Here is a 15,530-nt window from a genome sequence, read left to right as displayed (position 1 = left end):
AGGTAAATAAATGTTTTCAACGTGCTGATTTATTTTACCGCAGGCCCGAGTGTAATGGTGCAGAAGATGGTTGGAGAATCTACCGGGGTAATGAGGCGGTTTATGGGCATCAAAGAAAATCCACCAGTTAATACACATCGCAGATGGGGGTGGCCACACACACATATGTTCACACACAAGATCAGACACACACATGTAGAAACATGGACGTCCGCTACTGGCTGTCGGCCACTGTTAGCTTGTTTTTAGTGGTAGAAAATATGGACGGTTGTATCCCGGCATGTTCAGACTTGATTCAGCAACTTTTCATGTTTCTGCCAGAATTGAAAAAAAGCAGAAAATCTTCCATGATAATAAAAATAACAAATAAATGGCAACTTTGATTTTTATTTTACCTTCTTTTTCGAATCAACAGAAACATAATCGATCTTCAGAGCAGATTCATTGTAGCTGGGTCACTGTAACTCGTGTTCACACTAATTAAGCTCGGTGAAAACAAAAGGAGAAATTTCTGCAGCGCTTGCCACTACAACTTTAACAGAAAAATCCATATTCAAATACTACTGTTGTACAAGATAGCGTCTCTCTGTGGAACGAACCCGGCCTTATCAAATAAATGTTAATTGATGCGGTTTGCAGACTGGAGATCAGAGATCCGCTCTCAGATGGGAGAGAGGAATCCGGTTTTAATAGCAGCTCAGAACACGTTTACATTGTGTGAGTGTGAGTGTGTGTGTGGTGGTGGGGGGGGGCACATGCACACTGCTGTGGGGGTGTACTACAGAGTTTGATAAATGTAAATGCACAAGGTTGAATCATTTATGAAGACACATACTATTCATTCCTTACATACTGTAGTGTTTACTGTTTGTGTGTGTGTGTAGGAAGGAAAGAGATAAACGATACCTTTGGTAATCGTTCAAATCACAGATTAGGCTACTTTGCTTGGATATGGTTTTGAAAAGTTGTCGTCAGTAATATAATATCTAGATTAAAGTACGTTTGGCCAGTTGTAGTTTGCTTTCTTACTTAATTACTTAAAGGAAAGATATGAGGTGTGTGGCATTGCTTATGGAGATGAAGAAATGCACGAGGGAGTCAGTTTAAAACGTTGAAGATGGTAAAATGCTGATTGAAACACAAAGTCTTTATCTTGTAGCTCTGGAGCCTACATGTTGACTACCAGAGACCCAACAATCAAACCTTGTGGGACTCCTCCATATTGAGTGTCTGCATTGATGACTTTAAAAAAAATCATTACTGCAGTATTATGTCTCAGTGTTGTGATCGGGTGGAAGGGAAAGACTGAAAATGGAACTAGAGTCAATTACATCGAAGAAGTTGTTGAGTGTCTCGACAATTTTTTGTCCAATCAGAGGTTTATTGAAGGGAGGGAACACACACTCGGGGATAATCCAACTTTATTACACTATGTTGAGTTAGGGCCTTATCTAGGAAATGAGAAAATGTTCCTGCAGTAAAAAGATACAGCATATTATAAAACTAGAACTAAGGGATTATAACCAGTAAGAAGGGAAACTTCCTGTTGAATACAGATTTGTTCATGTGTGTGTGTCTGTGTGTGTGTGTGTGCGTGTGTGAATGTATTAAAACTGGTGTTCCAGCGCTCTCTCTTGCTGCGAGTGAAGGTAAATGCTCCGCCGTGTATTTCCAGTCATATAAAACCGATTCACATCGAAGGTGATGTCACTGCAAGGGGAGTTGAAAGGGTTGCCATGGTGACAGGCGAAGGAAGTCTGGGTGGGGTGCCGTGACAAACACACACACACACACCAACTAGAGTGCATGGGTAGTGTGTGTGTTTGTCTGTGTGTGTCTGTGTGAAGACATGCATTGGGGCACATTAACATATTTGATGTTTGCAGGATCGAACACGCCTTTATGCTTTCGGTGGGCATGTTTGTGTGTATACATTTGAGCTTGGATGTGTGTTTTTGTACTCTCTGTGTCATCCAATTACCTCCACACACACACACACACACACACACATCTTCACTGATGGGCACCGAGCTGTCTCATTACGAAGAATAAAAACAGAAGCCGAGGCTATTACATGAGGCTGTTACTGCTCGGTAAATAGACGTCTGCACAAAGTGTGTGTGTGTGTGTGTGTGTGTGTGTGTGTGTGTGTGTGTGTCTCCTGTTGTCTTGAGGTATGCATTGCGGATTTGTCAGTTGATCAGTGAGCACATCACACATCAGTGCAGCTTTATTATGTATTTAGGATATAAAGTTTTGTATTTGTTTATGTGTTATTGGTGTTCAGACAGCAATGGTTTGTATGATTCATAAGAAAAGGTTTCAATGAATAATAATCAATAATCATTTTCACAAAGGCTTTTGCCAAAAACACTAAATAAAATGCAATGAAAGAAACGGAAATATCATAAATTGTATGGGTGGTAGGAAAAATACAAGAGTTACAGGAGACAGAAGTAAAAGTAGTGACAATAGAACATCTGTGCATCTGCAGGTGTGTGTGTGTTTGTGTGTGTGCATGTAAGAGAGGACGTTATAATTAAGTCATAACCATAGTCTTTTAAATCAGACACTTTAGTTTATATGTTACAAGCCCCTTCAGGTATATCGGCACTGAAAAGGTCCTGGAAAACGATTCCTAGAAAAGAGTGATTTTATTATTTCCTAACGAGTCTGCGTGTTTTCACTCCCTGGAGGTGCAGATGAGGTTTTATGCTATGATGCAATTTTGATCATCTTGCAGGAGACATGATGGGATGTCTATAAATCTCAATATTGAATCAAAGTCCATGATGAAATCAGAACCCCGGATGACTGAAGCTAAATATTTACTTCTGATGTTCTTTGCTGAACATGTCACATCTTACTGGGAGACAGAGGTCAGCTTTCGTCACTTTACATGCAGTGGGATGACTTTCCTCTCACTGTGGCTGACGGTTAATGATCACTGGTTCCCAACAGAGAGAACTTCCCATAGACTTTATATAAAGATGGAGGACATGACTGCTCCTCCAAAAACACAGCCCTAGAGTCTCCATCACCACCTGTTGTATGGATGCAGTATAGGTCATAAACCTTGTCTCCTCCATGTTAGTGAATGGGAATTGAGATCACCTTGAATAGAGTGTGGGACAAATAAAAAAACAATGGTCTGGAACCCCCCCCTGTAAAAACAGAGACATGTTGACGCTCTTTTCTTCCTCCACCTCTCTGGAAGGTCTGGTGGCAGACAAGAAGGATTTAGCCATCGAGGAGGAAGTGGACGAGAGAAACCTCAACTATAATCCTCCGGCTCAGAAGACCCTGCAGGAGATCCAGGACCTGGACAAGGACGATGAGAGTCTGGTCAAGTACAAGCAGACCCTGCTGGGGATGGGACCACTGGCAGGAGGTTTGTGTGTGTGAGCAACACAGTAAGAAACACGTGAATCTGAAATCTGTAATAACCATATTTGTTTGTCTCTCTCTCCAGACGTCTCTGGGCCGAATGTCTGTGTGACCAGGATGACCCTGTTATGTGACCAGGCTCCTGGACCCATCACCATGGACCTGACAGGTACGCAGCACATTCCCCCACAGCCACTGTCGCAGGCAGGAATCATAAAACCTCACAGGTTAAAAAGAGAGATTCCAATGAACGATGATGGTTATGGTCCAAATCATGAATACCCATTATTCATGTGATGATAAAGCTAGTACTATTAATGTATTTAAGTAGTTAAACCCCTGAGTACTCATTGATTGTTGGTCTCTTGTTTATTCTGTTGCTTCTCTGTCTTGCTACACATCTCCACCTAAACCCTGGGCACTTGCAGATGTGGTGTGATGCTGGTCTGGCCCTCTCATGTTACTGATATGCTCTGGAGCAAGGCATCCCACCCCACTGTGCTGCAGCTGGCGTGCAGAAAGACTGCAGTGGGTGTGTCCATGCTTGAGAGAGGAGACACAGCTAAATGTTTGCTTAGTGGGCAGTATTGACATTTTCCCCCGGGTGCAGGCGAAGGCGACAGGCAGGGAAGGAGAGTGAGGTGTCTGTGGGGTTGTGTGTGTGTGTGTGTGCATCCGCAGTGCAATGTAATCACTGGGCTGCACACGTTGAGGTTGAGGAAAAGATCAGTCTGTGTGTGTCTGTGTGTGTGTTCCTGACTACACTGCATTCAGAAGTTGCTTTTGATTTCCCTGCCTATCACACACAAAATATATCATCTACCAATCACAGAATGCAAACACTATAAAGAAAGGCCACCTAGTTGCTGGGCAAAACTAACTTTGTACTTTATCTTTTTCTCCATCTCGAACACAGGGAGATGTGAAAAGTACCTCACAGGTTCGATGCTAGTTATAGAGGAAGTGAGAGGCAGATGGAAATATCTGTGAAAACATCTGACCTTTGACCTCCAATCTAATCAGTTGATCATTGACTCCAAGTTAATATTTGTACCAAATTTGAAGAAATTCCCCTGTGGAATTCTCGAGATATGGCGTTCACAGGGAAAGGGACATAAACTCCATTCACGCTCATGTTCACACTTATGGTCAATTTAGAGTCTCCAATTAATCTAGTCTGCGTGTCTATGGACTGTGGGAGGAAGCAGGAAAAAACCCACGCAGACACAAGGGGGAACACGCAGGTCGAATAATAATTGACTTGAATTATGCCGCTCACGCTGTGGAATTAGAGAGAAAATGAGAAATAGGCTCGTGCTGCAAGAGAAAAGCGTCTCCCATCATAAATCTACAGCGTAAGCAGCGGTGTAATAATCTTTTCTGCTGGTGTATCACGTTACACACAGATAGCCGAGCCGGCACCAGGCTCCATGTGAAATGGACTTTCTGTCCGTGGCTGAATGCATTAGCGATCTCATTATACACTATAGGCTGTTACCAGTGCAGCACGGTGCCCTAATTGATGACGGGCATTCACTGCTGTGCATGTGTGTGTGTGTGTGTGTGTGTGTGTGTGTGTGTGTGGACAGAGAGAAGCTGCACTGTAGCTGCTCTACACTCTTTGAGTTTGAGTGAAGAAGAGAAGGGAGATGCTCGTTGTCCTATCAGCTTTCACCTCTGAGTTGTTATTTGGGTCAGAGTCTCGACCTTAACTTTCTCAGTCCTGAATCTGATGTGATCTGTCTGCAGCACGTCAGACCTCGGGCTCTCAGGACAGCTGGACATGAACTCTGGGAAATGTCTAGAAAATTGGGTCCGGAACATTTTCTCGAACTGTCACATTTGAAGAAGGCAGCAGGAGATTGTTCGAGGCTCAGACAGTGAAACTTATACCCGAACAGGATAATGATCCTTCAGGGGGGAAGATTCACTACAAATTGTCCCCTGACTTATACAGAAAGAGACCAAACCCAAATATCTTTGAAATAATAGGATTCATTCAGTCTGTTTACAGGATTCTTGCTTTCCTCGTCTTAATCCATCACTACTTTCTGCCTTAGATATCATTCACTACATCCCTACCTTCTTTATCTCCATGTGAATGCAGGCCCGCTGCCTTGCTTTCAGATTAATCTTCCACAAGAGCCGACAGTCATTCCAGCTCTCGCCGCAGCTTGTGTTTAGATCAATGGCCCGAATGTTTATGCAATGAAATATGAAAAACGATTTTCATCAGACTGAGCTGGCAGCAGAAAAAACAGCTTGTGATGTATTTCAGTGTCTCAGTGGATACAGCAATAAGAAGGACCAGAGATAGAAATTCAATGTGGTCGGTCAGCCGTGCGAGAGCTGTGACCTAGTTTGGGTTAAAGGACACGTTACACATCAAGTTTCAACAGGATTGTAACTACACAACATGTGCTGTAAACTGTGATTTATATGCGGGGAAATCAAACTTTTATTATAGCGGAGGACTTCACTACCACCTCCGTCCTGTTTTACCTTTAAAATTACCCTTATATCTAAACTCATATATGCCTCAGTTAATGACGCACTACACAAAAATATGTCTACACTATAACGTTAAGCACAGCCAGACCTGCATTATGATATACGGTGCATTATAAACTGTATTGTGTATTTTGTGGCCTGCTGCCTGACCAATCTTCACAAAGCAATATCCTTGCCTGTGACTTCTCGGTGCTCCGCTGCCCTAAATGCAACCACGCCGGCTTTGTTAAACTTTCATGCAGCCTGGGTTGTTTTGCTGAGCATGCTGCATGTAGTGCTTCACATTTACTCACTCACAACGAGCAGCCTCTCCGTGCCAGTCACTTATCTGCCTATCCCCATTCTGTGTTGTGTCAAGGATCATGTCAGTAACACACAGCCTCTGTAAGCGTCTTTCGTGTAATTTGTGTCATAAAAAGAGGAATGGAAAGTATGGATCTTCATTCAGAAGAACGGGTTGTGGGTTTAAGGGGACCTGAAACCTGTTTACACACTCACATAATGGGGACTTGTCTTCCTTGTGGTGACAAAAACCAAGTCCCCGTAATGTAAATGATACATTTTCAGGTGTAGACATGTATTAAGTTGAGTTTTACCTTTATTGTAGGTTATGGTTAGTTAGTGTAGTAACTACGGTTGAGGATAGAGTAAGTTAGGAAATCGATATGTGTGCGTGTGTGTGTGTGCGTGTGTGTGTGTGTGTGTGTGTGTGTGTGTGTGTGTGTGTGTGTGTGTGTGTGTGTGTGTGTGTGTGTGTGTGTGTGTGTAGAAGAAGAAAACAGGTAGACAGCTCTCCACACTGACCTATTTTTCTCAGTCAGACGCTCCCAGGAGGAGGCCGGCATATCTCTTCCTCTCTCTCTTGAGAGAGAGAGAGAGAGAAGAGGAGGAGGGCAGGAGAGTAATCAGAGGGGGGAGAGGTGAGGAGGCGGATGGATTGACAGAAATACGACAGAGATACAGAGCAGTAAAAATAAATTTCCAAAAGTCAACTGTTGAGGAGCAGCTTTATTAAGTCTGTGACATATACGTCAAACCACGAGGGAAATATATTTTATTTTCAGTGAGAGGGAAACTTCAACTGAGCAGCGTTAGGAGAGTTGTACACAATAGAAGTGATGGAGCCTATACGCTTTGTTTGAGGCTTTAAAATGTCTGAATATGACATTTTAAAAATTCATGTACAGTATATGTTCCTTTTTAATATGGTTTACACCAGTGGGAATCAAACCTGTGACACCAAACTGAGTTCTGCGCTGTCTGCACTCAGTGTGCATGTGTGTTAATCTTATCTGTAGGTCACTTCCTTTCTCTTCCTGTCTCCTTCCTCGCTCCCTCCACTGCTGCCTGTATGTTTTCACCCCTCTATCTCGCCCTCATCTCGTCCGTCCTCTCTCTCCATGTCCATTAGGAAGCACTCAGGACGGATGGTCTAGTTTAAATTGAGATATAAAGTGATTAGGTGCTGGATGCATTTCTGATTGCTGTGTGTGGTTTTTTAACAATGGCTCGGGATGCTTCTTCCCCTCAGTATGAACCCATTCAACCCCACAGCGCGGCAGCAGCAGTGTTGCTGTGCAGAGACGGTGTTTGGGTTTCAGCAGTAACACTAAATCACCAGTATTATGACAGAGCTGCACAGAAAGCATCAGACCTCAAGTGACTGTTCATCTTATAGAGCAGAGAGGGAAATGCTTCAAATCCCCAGGTTGATGGATATTTCTTGTTTTGCAGTACACTTGCTACTGCATTTAATTTAACTGAGCTGACTTTTGGTGGTATATTATGTATTTTTACGGAATATCCATCCATCCCCAGTGTCTCAAGAATGCTTACAGGGAATTTTCTTCTAATTTGGAACAAACGTTCACTTGGACTCAGGGATCAACTGATATGAATTTAGAGGTCAAAGGTCACAGATCATTGTCACTGTGACCTCACTAACTATATATTTCTTACCTTGTGAACATGATTTCTTAGGACCACCTCAAGGAAATTCTTTCAAATTTGGTGAGAACATTCACTTGGAATCAAGGTGTAACTGATTACATTTGGGTGGTCAAAGGTCAAAGTTACGGTGGCCTAACAAGAGATATTTTTTTTGGCCTCTTAAACATAATATCGTAAAATTTTGAAAAAGTTGTCATTTGTTCTCAGAGATGAACTGAATAGATTTCAGCTGTCAAAGGTATATATGATCTCATGTTATTGTGAATGCAACATGTCAGGGACACCTGGGGAGTTTCACTACATATGAAACAAACTTTCACTCAGACTCAAGATTAGAAAATGGGAAGGAAGAAGTAAAAAGAAGAAAAATGACAACAAGCTGCTGAAAATGTCAAATAAAAATAGAAACTAACCTTTCCAATATTTGAAGACGAACATTCATCAATTCCTCCAGAAGCGATCTCTGGTTTTATTGGTGCTCCTACCTTATGACAATATATTTGTCATATAATGAGTCATTTTCCAGCACATGCCTGCAGTGGTAATGTTAAAGATGATGAGGGCCATGTTATCCACATGTAATGCTTCACTGTTGTTTTGTTATTGTGTATTCGCAGGAGACCTGAACTCTCTGAAGGAGAAGAACTTCTCGGTGCAGGAGGGAGCAAGATACAGACTAAAGATTCACTTTAAGGTATGATGGATGGTTGAGGTCACAGAGCTAAATAAAGCATGTGCATTAAAACATTGAAGGATGTGTATAAACAAAGAGAGACCATGCTGAGTAAGCCTCTGTGTCCTGTTCAATCAAACCACAATATCAAACTGGACCATTATCATATTTAATGAGCCTTTTCAGTGCTGTTCCATTGTAGAGTGCCAGTAAAGGTTAAAGCTCGACAAGCAATAAGTCATCTGATGTCATTGAGTTAGTTTCTCATGTTTGACGATGGATTATCATCTCTAAAATTATAAATTTGTTACTTTTAATTTTATGATTAGCAAAGATTTGGCTCTGGTGACAACAGTGAATGACATGAACTGGAATTAAAACTGTTTCCAGAGGATGGAGCCGACTGACTTTAGCACCATCAACAGGCTCAACAACTATCCTCTGGATTTCCATTTCAATTTGGTACATACATTCATTGTGCCCAGAGGAGGAACCGTGGTCATTTTCACTAATCCTGGTTCCGATGGTTGAAGTTAGATGTGCTGAGAATGAACACACAGCTTAGAGGGTGACTGACTCTGCTGTGCTCTGAGGACTCCTGCTGGACAAACACCATCACTGTATAACCATTGTGTTTTGTAGACAATTGTGGTATTTATATTTAAAAAGTAATTTAAAACATTTGATAGATAGATAGACTTTAAATTGCCTGTAATGCGTGAGATCTCAGCAAAGATTTAATGAAACTGTCTGTTTGTCTACAGGTGAACCGAGAAATTGTTGCTGGTTTGAGGTACCATCATGTGACCTCCAGAAAAGGAGTAAAAGGTAAATTCATAAACATGAAATAAGACCAAATAGAAAATGACTTCAACACTGAGAAGGAGAAGAATGAACATCAATATTGTACACAATCATATTGTGTGTTTGACAAACTTATATGTCCCCATCTATACCTGAAAATATGTCCTGCTCATGAGTTTATATTTGTCTGTGTCCTATTTTTTCAAGTAAATACTTTCTCATACTTTAACAAGAAAGTATGAGTGAAGCTGAGGTATTTTTTATGAAATTTGGGCCTACAGTCAACAGACACTTTTGTATCTTCCTGCAGTGGACAAGGTGTCCTACATGGTGGGAAGTTACGGCCCAAAGCCAGGGGAGTATGAGTATCTCACCCCGGCTGAGGAAGCACCCAAAGGCCTGATGTCACGTGGCCACTATCAGATCAAGTCCCACTTCATCGACGACGACAAGAACGTCTTCTTGTCCTGGGAGTGGAACCTCGACATCCTAAAGGACTGGAACGAATAGATGGAGAGAGAGCGAGAGGAGGAGGATGCTGCTCTCCTCCCTCCTCTTACTCCTACTCTTCACCTCCCTCTTTTCTTTACACCGCCCAAAACTGGAGGCTCTACCTCTGCCTCCTCCTCTTCCTCCCTGTTCTCCTCTTCTACTTTGTCTCCCCGGTCTGTTTGATGCAGGTCTCATGAAACCTGTGAGCTACTGGGACGTTCAGAGGAGAGAGTCCTCCCTTTCTCTCCCCATTAACTCCAGGTTGTAACTGCATTTTTAAAGTTATCCACATGAAGGAGTCTTCCTTCATTTTAACTTTCAGTCTCCTTCCTCCTCATCCTGTTATATTTCCAGGGGCCCTAGCTGAGAGGGGGACCCCAAGAACCCCCTTAAATACTATAATGGGTATGTACATAACAAGGGCCCCCACAAGGCCCCTTGCCTCTATCTTTCTGCCAAAAGCTTTGTAATTTTAGAGGTTCGGATGGAGACGAAAACTGTATCATGTGTCATGTGTTTCTAAGCGAGAGGGTCCATTTTGGTTTTATGTAGAGTCCCCTCAGGTCCCTTAAAACGCCCCTGCATGTTTCCATATGTTCATACAGAAGCAGGTGATTAAGGGAAATCAGTTAAGGCACAAAGAGAAGAACAATATACACACAATTTAAGGGATAGTTCACCAAACTATTTAAATTCACTCATTATCTATGCACCACTATGCCATGGAGGATTGGGTGAAGTGTTTGAGTCCACAAAACACTTAGTCCAGGTGACCTTGTCTTCAGACGTACTAAAACAACAGAAAATACATAACATGTCTCTATACTGCTTGTGTAGTGTCATCAAAGTGTCCGCAAGCCCCGGCATTCATATTCGATTAGAAACAAGGTCATTTCCAACATGTTTTAAGCCTAAAGGTCCACTACCGGATAATGCTAAGCTAGCAGACATAGCCACACGATGGTGTCCGTGTTGAACCTGGTAGGAAGATATCAGCAGACATTTAGACTAAATCTTGGTGTAAATTATCTTGTTTTAAGTGGAATATGAATGTCGAGGCTTGTGGACACTTGGATGACACCACACGAGCAGTATGGAGACATGTTGTGTTTTTTCTGTTGTTTTAGTACGTCTGAAGACGAGGTCACCTGGGCTAAACGCTGTTTACCCCTGAGACTTCTAAAGTGTTTGTGGACTCAAACACTTCACCCACCCCCTCCATCGGAGTAGTTGTGAGCAGATGATGAGTGAATTTGTATCGTTTAGTGAACTATCCAAATAAGTCCTGAAAAGATTTGATTCAGGTGAAGGGCCCCATGTCCTGCACCCAGGCGCGATGCAAGTGTCGCTAAAGTTTCAAACCGATGCAGTTGTTGCTTTTATGATCAACGCCCAAGTTGTTTATAAACCAAATGTAGGAGGTGAGGTCAGGACTGATGTTGTCTTGAGGCTGTGGGAATAACTGATCTGAGGTCAGAGACGCAGTATGTCACTGTAAATTTAAGGTCGCGTTACGTTCTTTCTTTGAGTCAGTCAGACGGACGGGATACATTCATTTCTAGATCTAGGATGTCATAAATTGTCATATGGTTTAGGATATAAGGAATCAAAATGTCATCAGAAATTTCATTATGTATTTATTTATTTGCATCATATGTTTAATTACATGCCATAGGGTTTTTATTGATCGGTCTGTTGAACGCTTAAGGGATAAGGTTCAGACATCTTCTATCTTACATAAAAAACATATAAAGGAATAAAATGACCCACTAAATTATCAGAACATGTCTTTACAAACCATTCATGCACTGGTATGAAAAGAAAAATGAACTCACTACACTTATTATTTTACCAAACTTTCTTAGGAGCTTTGTTTGCTTGTAAAGCAGCAGTTTTCTTTGTGGAGCTTTTTGAAAGAGCAGACCAATGAAAGACGGAACCTGAACTGTGTATATTGTAGAAAGAGATGCATGTATGTCCTTTAGTGTTTGATACTATTCACACAGTGAAAATAAACAAACTCCGCCCTTTCTGAACCCCTATCCTGTTCCGAGGACACAAGATGTGAATAACAATACTCTCTAAGATGGTGGCTGGAGAACAGTGACGTACTGTCAGAGAAGGGACAAACGGAATCCCCCCTTAAAAAATAAAATAAAAATATCATTAACGTGTCAAGTCTTTGGATATGATATTATCATTGTTGCTGAACATATCGATCATTGAACTACCATTTGAAACTGTTGTGATCTAAAACTAACTGTAGATGTTGGCTTGTTGGGTGTTGCATGGTGTAACCGGATTCTCTCTCTCTTCCTTTTTTTTAACAACTTAACTGTAAAAACTTTAATGTGGTTTAAAAAGAAGAAAAAGATTCAGTATTTACATAGGACATTTTAAAGGCACAGATAGCAGCACCAGTCTGCCCCCCCCCCCCGACCCAGGCTGCAACAGTCAAGTGCTGCATCGTCAAATATTGGTGTCAAATCGAGCATCCTGTATCTTTTAATAAAGGCAATTCAAACAACCAGTGACGTGTCTCCTTTGGAGTATTTGTCCTTTGGAAATGTCTTGTTCCAATAATCAACATGGCAACTAAAATAAAGCTGTGAATGTCCTGCCTGTAACTTACACGGAACACTGGCAGGTGGTGAAAAGTGACATGTAGAAGATCCAGCTTCTGACTCACGTGCCACATCTCCTCTCAAATGAGGAACTTTGCATGACGACTTAGAGCCAGAGTGTGGTGCTAGAGATCAGACATCACACAAGACATCGCTCCAAGATGGACACCAAACACGCAATAAAGGTCAGTCCAAAACAATATGGTGGAAAACTGTGACGGCCGACTCAAAGAGACGGGTCTGACGTGGGGAGAGGCCCAACACGCAGCCCTGGACAGGCCTGTAGATGGAGGCAGATCGTCGATGCCTCATGCCCCTCAAAGGACGAAGAGGATTAAGATAAGAAGAAACTCACAGGACAGAAAAGACTTAGAGAAATCTGTCTTTTTATTGTCTGTTTTCTCACATTATTGACATGATGTTGAAATGTGAACACGTCAACATGTTAAAATCAATTCTACATGTGGATTAAATCAAAGGTTACAATGTTGAAATGTACATGTAAAGGAAACATTGAAATACTAATGCTTAATATCTCCTCTGCCAGTGTTATTATTGATACCAAAGATATTGACCTTATTCTGAGATTATTTGTATCATGATGTTTACGCGAGTTGAATATTCTAATCATATTCATGTCAACATGTTACAGATCATAGTCGGTTTATAACTACTGTAAGAAATACCTGCCGAACATGGCAATGTCACAAAATGCTGTGAAAACTTAAATAGGATGTTATTATGTGATTAAAACATAAACATGTCTTCATGATGCCACTAAGGTCGGGCAGTGTCTTATTCAGACTATTAATCAGGTTAATATCAAATTACTTTTTGACCAAAAACAATCTGTTTCATGTTCCTTTTCTCCCACTGTTGGGTAGAACACTTGAGAGCAGTTTTATCGACATCACCTGCTCAGGGACAGTGTCACAGCAACATGTCTGCTTGTCCATCAACTGACCGCTCTTCTCCATCCTTCATCTGTCCTCACGTGTGGGTCAGTCCTCCTCGGAGGCCGTGGGTACTGCGGCGGTGGTGTTGTTGCTGCGGAGCGCCTGCTCCAGCAGGGCTCGCTGGGCTGTGGCCGGCAGATAGAGGAAGGCGTAGAGCAGAGCCAGCAGCAGCAGAGCCAGCAGCAGAGGCAGGCCCCAGTCTGTTGTCATGATGGGCTCCTCACAGCGAGCCTGCAGAAACGACGTGTTCTGCATGATGCACGGAAAAGTCACAAGACTGATGCAGGTGTGAGGTGCAGGAGAACTCTAAGTCTAGGTGATTGATAAAATACACAAATGCATCCAAGGACCAAGGCTTAAATAATCAGGATCATCAATTTTTAATCAATTAAGGTGTTATTATTCCTTAAATAAGGCATATTTCACTCTGCTGTACTGGATCCAGATGAAGGGAACACAACAAAGCAGTCTGGTGTTCTGGTCGTCTCGTTCCAGACTCAATCCAAGGGTTCAGTTCCTGGAAAGATCCAGAGAGCAAAAAGCAGGGAGTCAGCCTGGAGTCGGTTTAATCCACGGTAATGCAACATCCAGGTAAGTCTTCATTCACGAAAAACGGAACACTATTCCTCTGCTTCCCTCGTATGCATAATCTGACTTGATTATATTGACAGTTCAAAGAAAAGCAAGTTTTGTATCATAAGCAACAATAAACGCTTGTTATTGAGAATGATCATCATAACTGTTTCTAATATCTGAGAGCTTGAGGCTCTCTCATCTCTTGATCCTCTGTCATCTGACAGAAATGTTTGTGATGAAAAACTACTTAGTGCCAAATGCCTTTGTGTGTGCGTGTGTGTGTGTATGTGTTAGATATTTATATCCTTTGTGTTATAGTTCATGCGGTAAACATGCCAATCTGCCATTCAGCACTTTGAGATTATTTTCTCTCAAATATTACGCAACAATAACCTCAGACACAACTATAGAGACACAGTGATTCATCTGACACACACACACACACAAACACACAGGCACACACACACACACACACACACACACACACTCAAAGAGAGGCAGATTGGGTTATGAAATGTCAATTATATAATAATTCTTGATCTTCTTAGCTGAGAACACATTGATACCTGGCTGCGTTCAGGGATCACTGGAGGATCCTGCTCTTTATTCAACCTGTGTGTTTCAGCACAGTATGTTCCACACAATCATCACTTTGATAATAATCCAGTGTGACCTGGAGAAATGAGGAAATTTAGATCCACAGCACAGAAGATGATTAAAATGTCTGATGGAGTAGTTAGAAAGGATCCCTCTGAACATGCAGATGCTGATCAAGATTATAAAGAAAAGACCCTGCTTCTAAAATCCCAGCGACTATTTTAGGAAACTGATTTGTATTTTTTTAATTACACTTGCATTAGACAATAAGGGGCCTCTGTGTGATAGTCCAAATAGCCATAATTAGTCAGCAAGTACAGTATGTACAGTATTTCCCGTTTGTTATTATGTAGACAGACTTTTGCTGACAGCTGTAGAAATAGAAAAACATGAGCACTAATGATACACCAGTGTCCCAGAGGCCTTCAGAGGCGACACGGTGGTTCAGTTTTCACAAGGTGGCACCACAGACAGATCAGAGCTGCTGAGTCTGCATGTTCCTGCATGTTCCTGCACTCCAGACCACACCAGTCTGGAAGGTGATAAACCACAGAGGGTAAACAACCTTTAGAGCCGGGTGTATGCTGGAAGACAAAAATTATTAATGGTGTTACTGTCAAAATACAAATTTTGTTGATTTTTTCCAATTAAATAATAATTAATTATAAACATTAGATTGTCTAAAAACACTGACTGGTACTTAAAGCACCACTGTCCCTCAAAATTTGAAAAATTTGACAAAAAAGATGAATATAACTTAAATTTGCATAATAAATGGTTCATAATAATCACCTGAACTTGTATTTATACATCATTCATCATAGTTTTTATACTCATAGACTGTATATACTGCACATTCATCATTGATAGTATAATAATAAGACTTATACACAGTGTAAACTATTTATACATGTATTTAATAATGTTACACAGCCTGTAGGTGTCGCTGTTCGTCTTCCA

At 41.6% G+C, this 15,530-nt stretch overlaps 1 protein-coding gene across 1 annotated transcript in view; it reads left to right on the top strand.

The window, feature by feature from the left end:
- Positions 1 to 12,189, top strand: part of LOC133970779 (rho GDP-dissociation inhibitor 2-like) — a 16,648-nt gene extending 4,459 nt beyond the window's left edge. The window contains exons 2-6 of the mRNA XM_062407832.1: positions 3,218 to 3,391; positions 3,473 to 3,556; positions 8,466 to 8,542; positions 9,286 to 9,349; positions 9,636 to 12,189. Of these exons, the coding sequence (XP_062263816.1) occupies positions 3,218 to 3,391; positions 3,473 to 3,556; positions 8,466 to 8,542; positions 9,286 to 9,349; positions 9,636 to 9,835 (599 nt within the window). The 3' untranslated portion in view covers positions 9,836 to 12,189. The remainder of the gene's footprint in view (positions 1 to 3,217; positions 3,392 to 3,472; positions 3,557 to 8,465; positions 8,543 to 9,285; positions 9,350 to 9,635) is intronic.
- The last annotated feature ends 3,341 nt before the right edge of the window (positions 12,190 to 15,530 follow it).

The sequence above is a fragment of the Platichthys flesus genome, chromosome 16 (genome assembly GCF_949316205.1).
Source record: "Platichthys flesus chromosome 16, fPlaFle2.1, whole genome shotgun sequence".
NCBI lineage: Eukaryota > Metazoa > Chordata > Actinopteri > Pleuronectiformes > Pleuronectidae > Platichthys > Platichthys flesus.
Note: the sequence above shows the minus strand (reverse complement) of the source record. Positions and strands in the feature narration are given on the sequence as shown.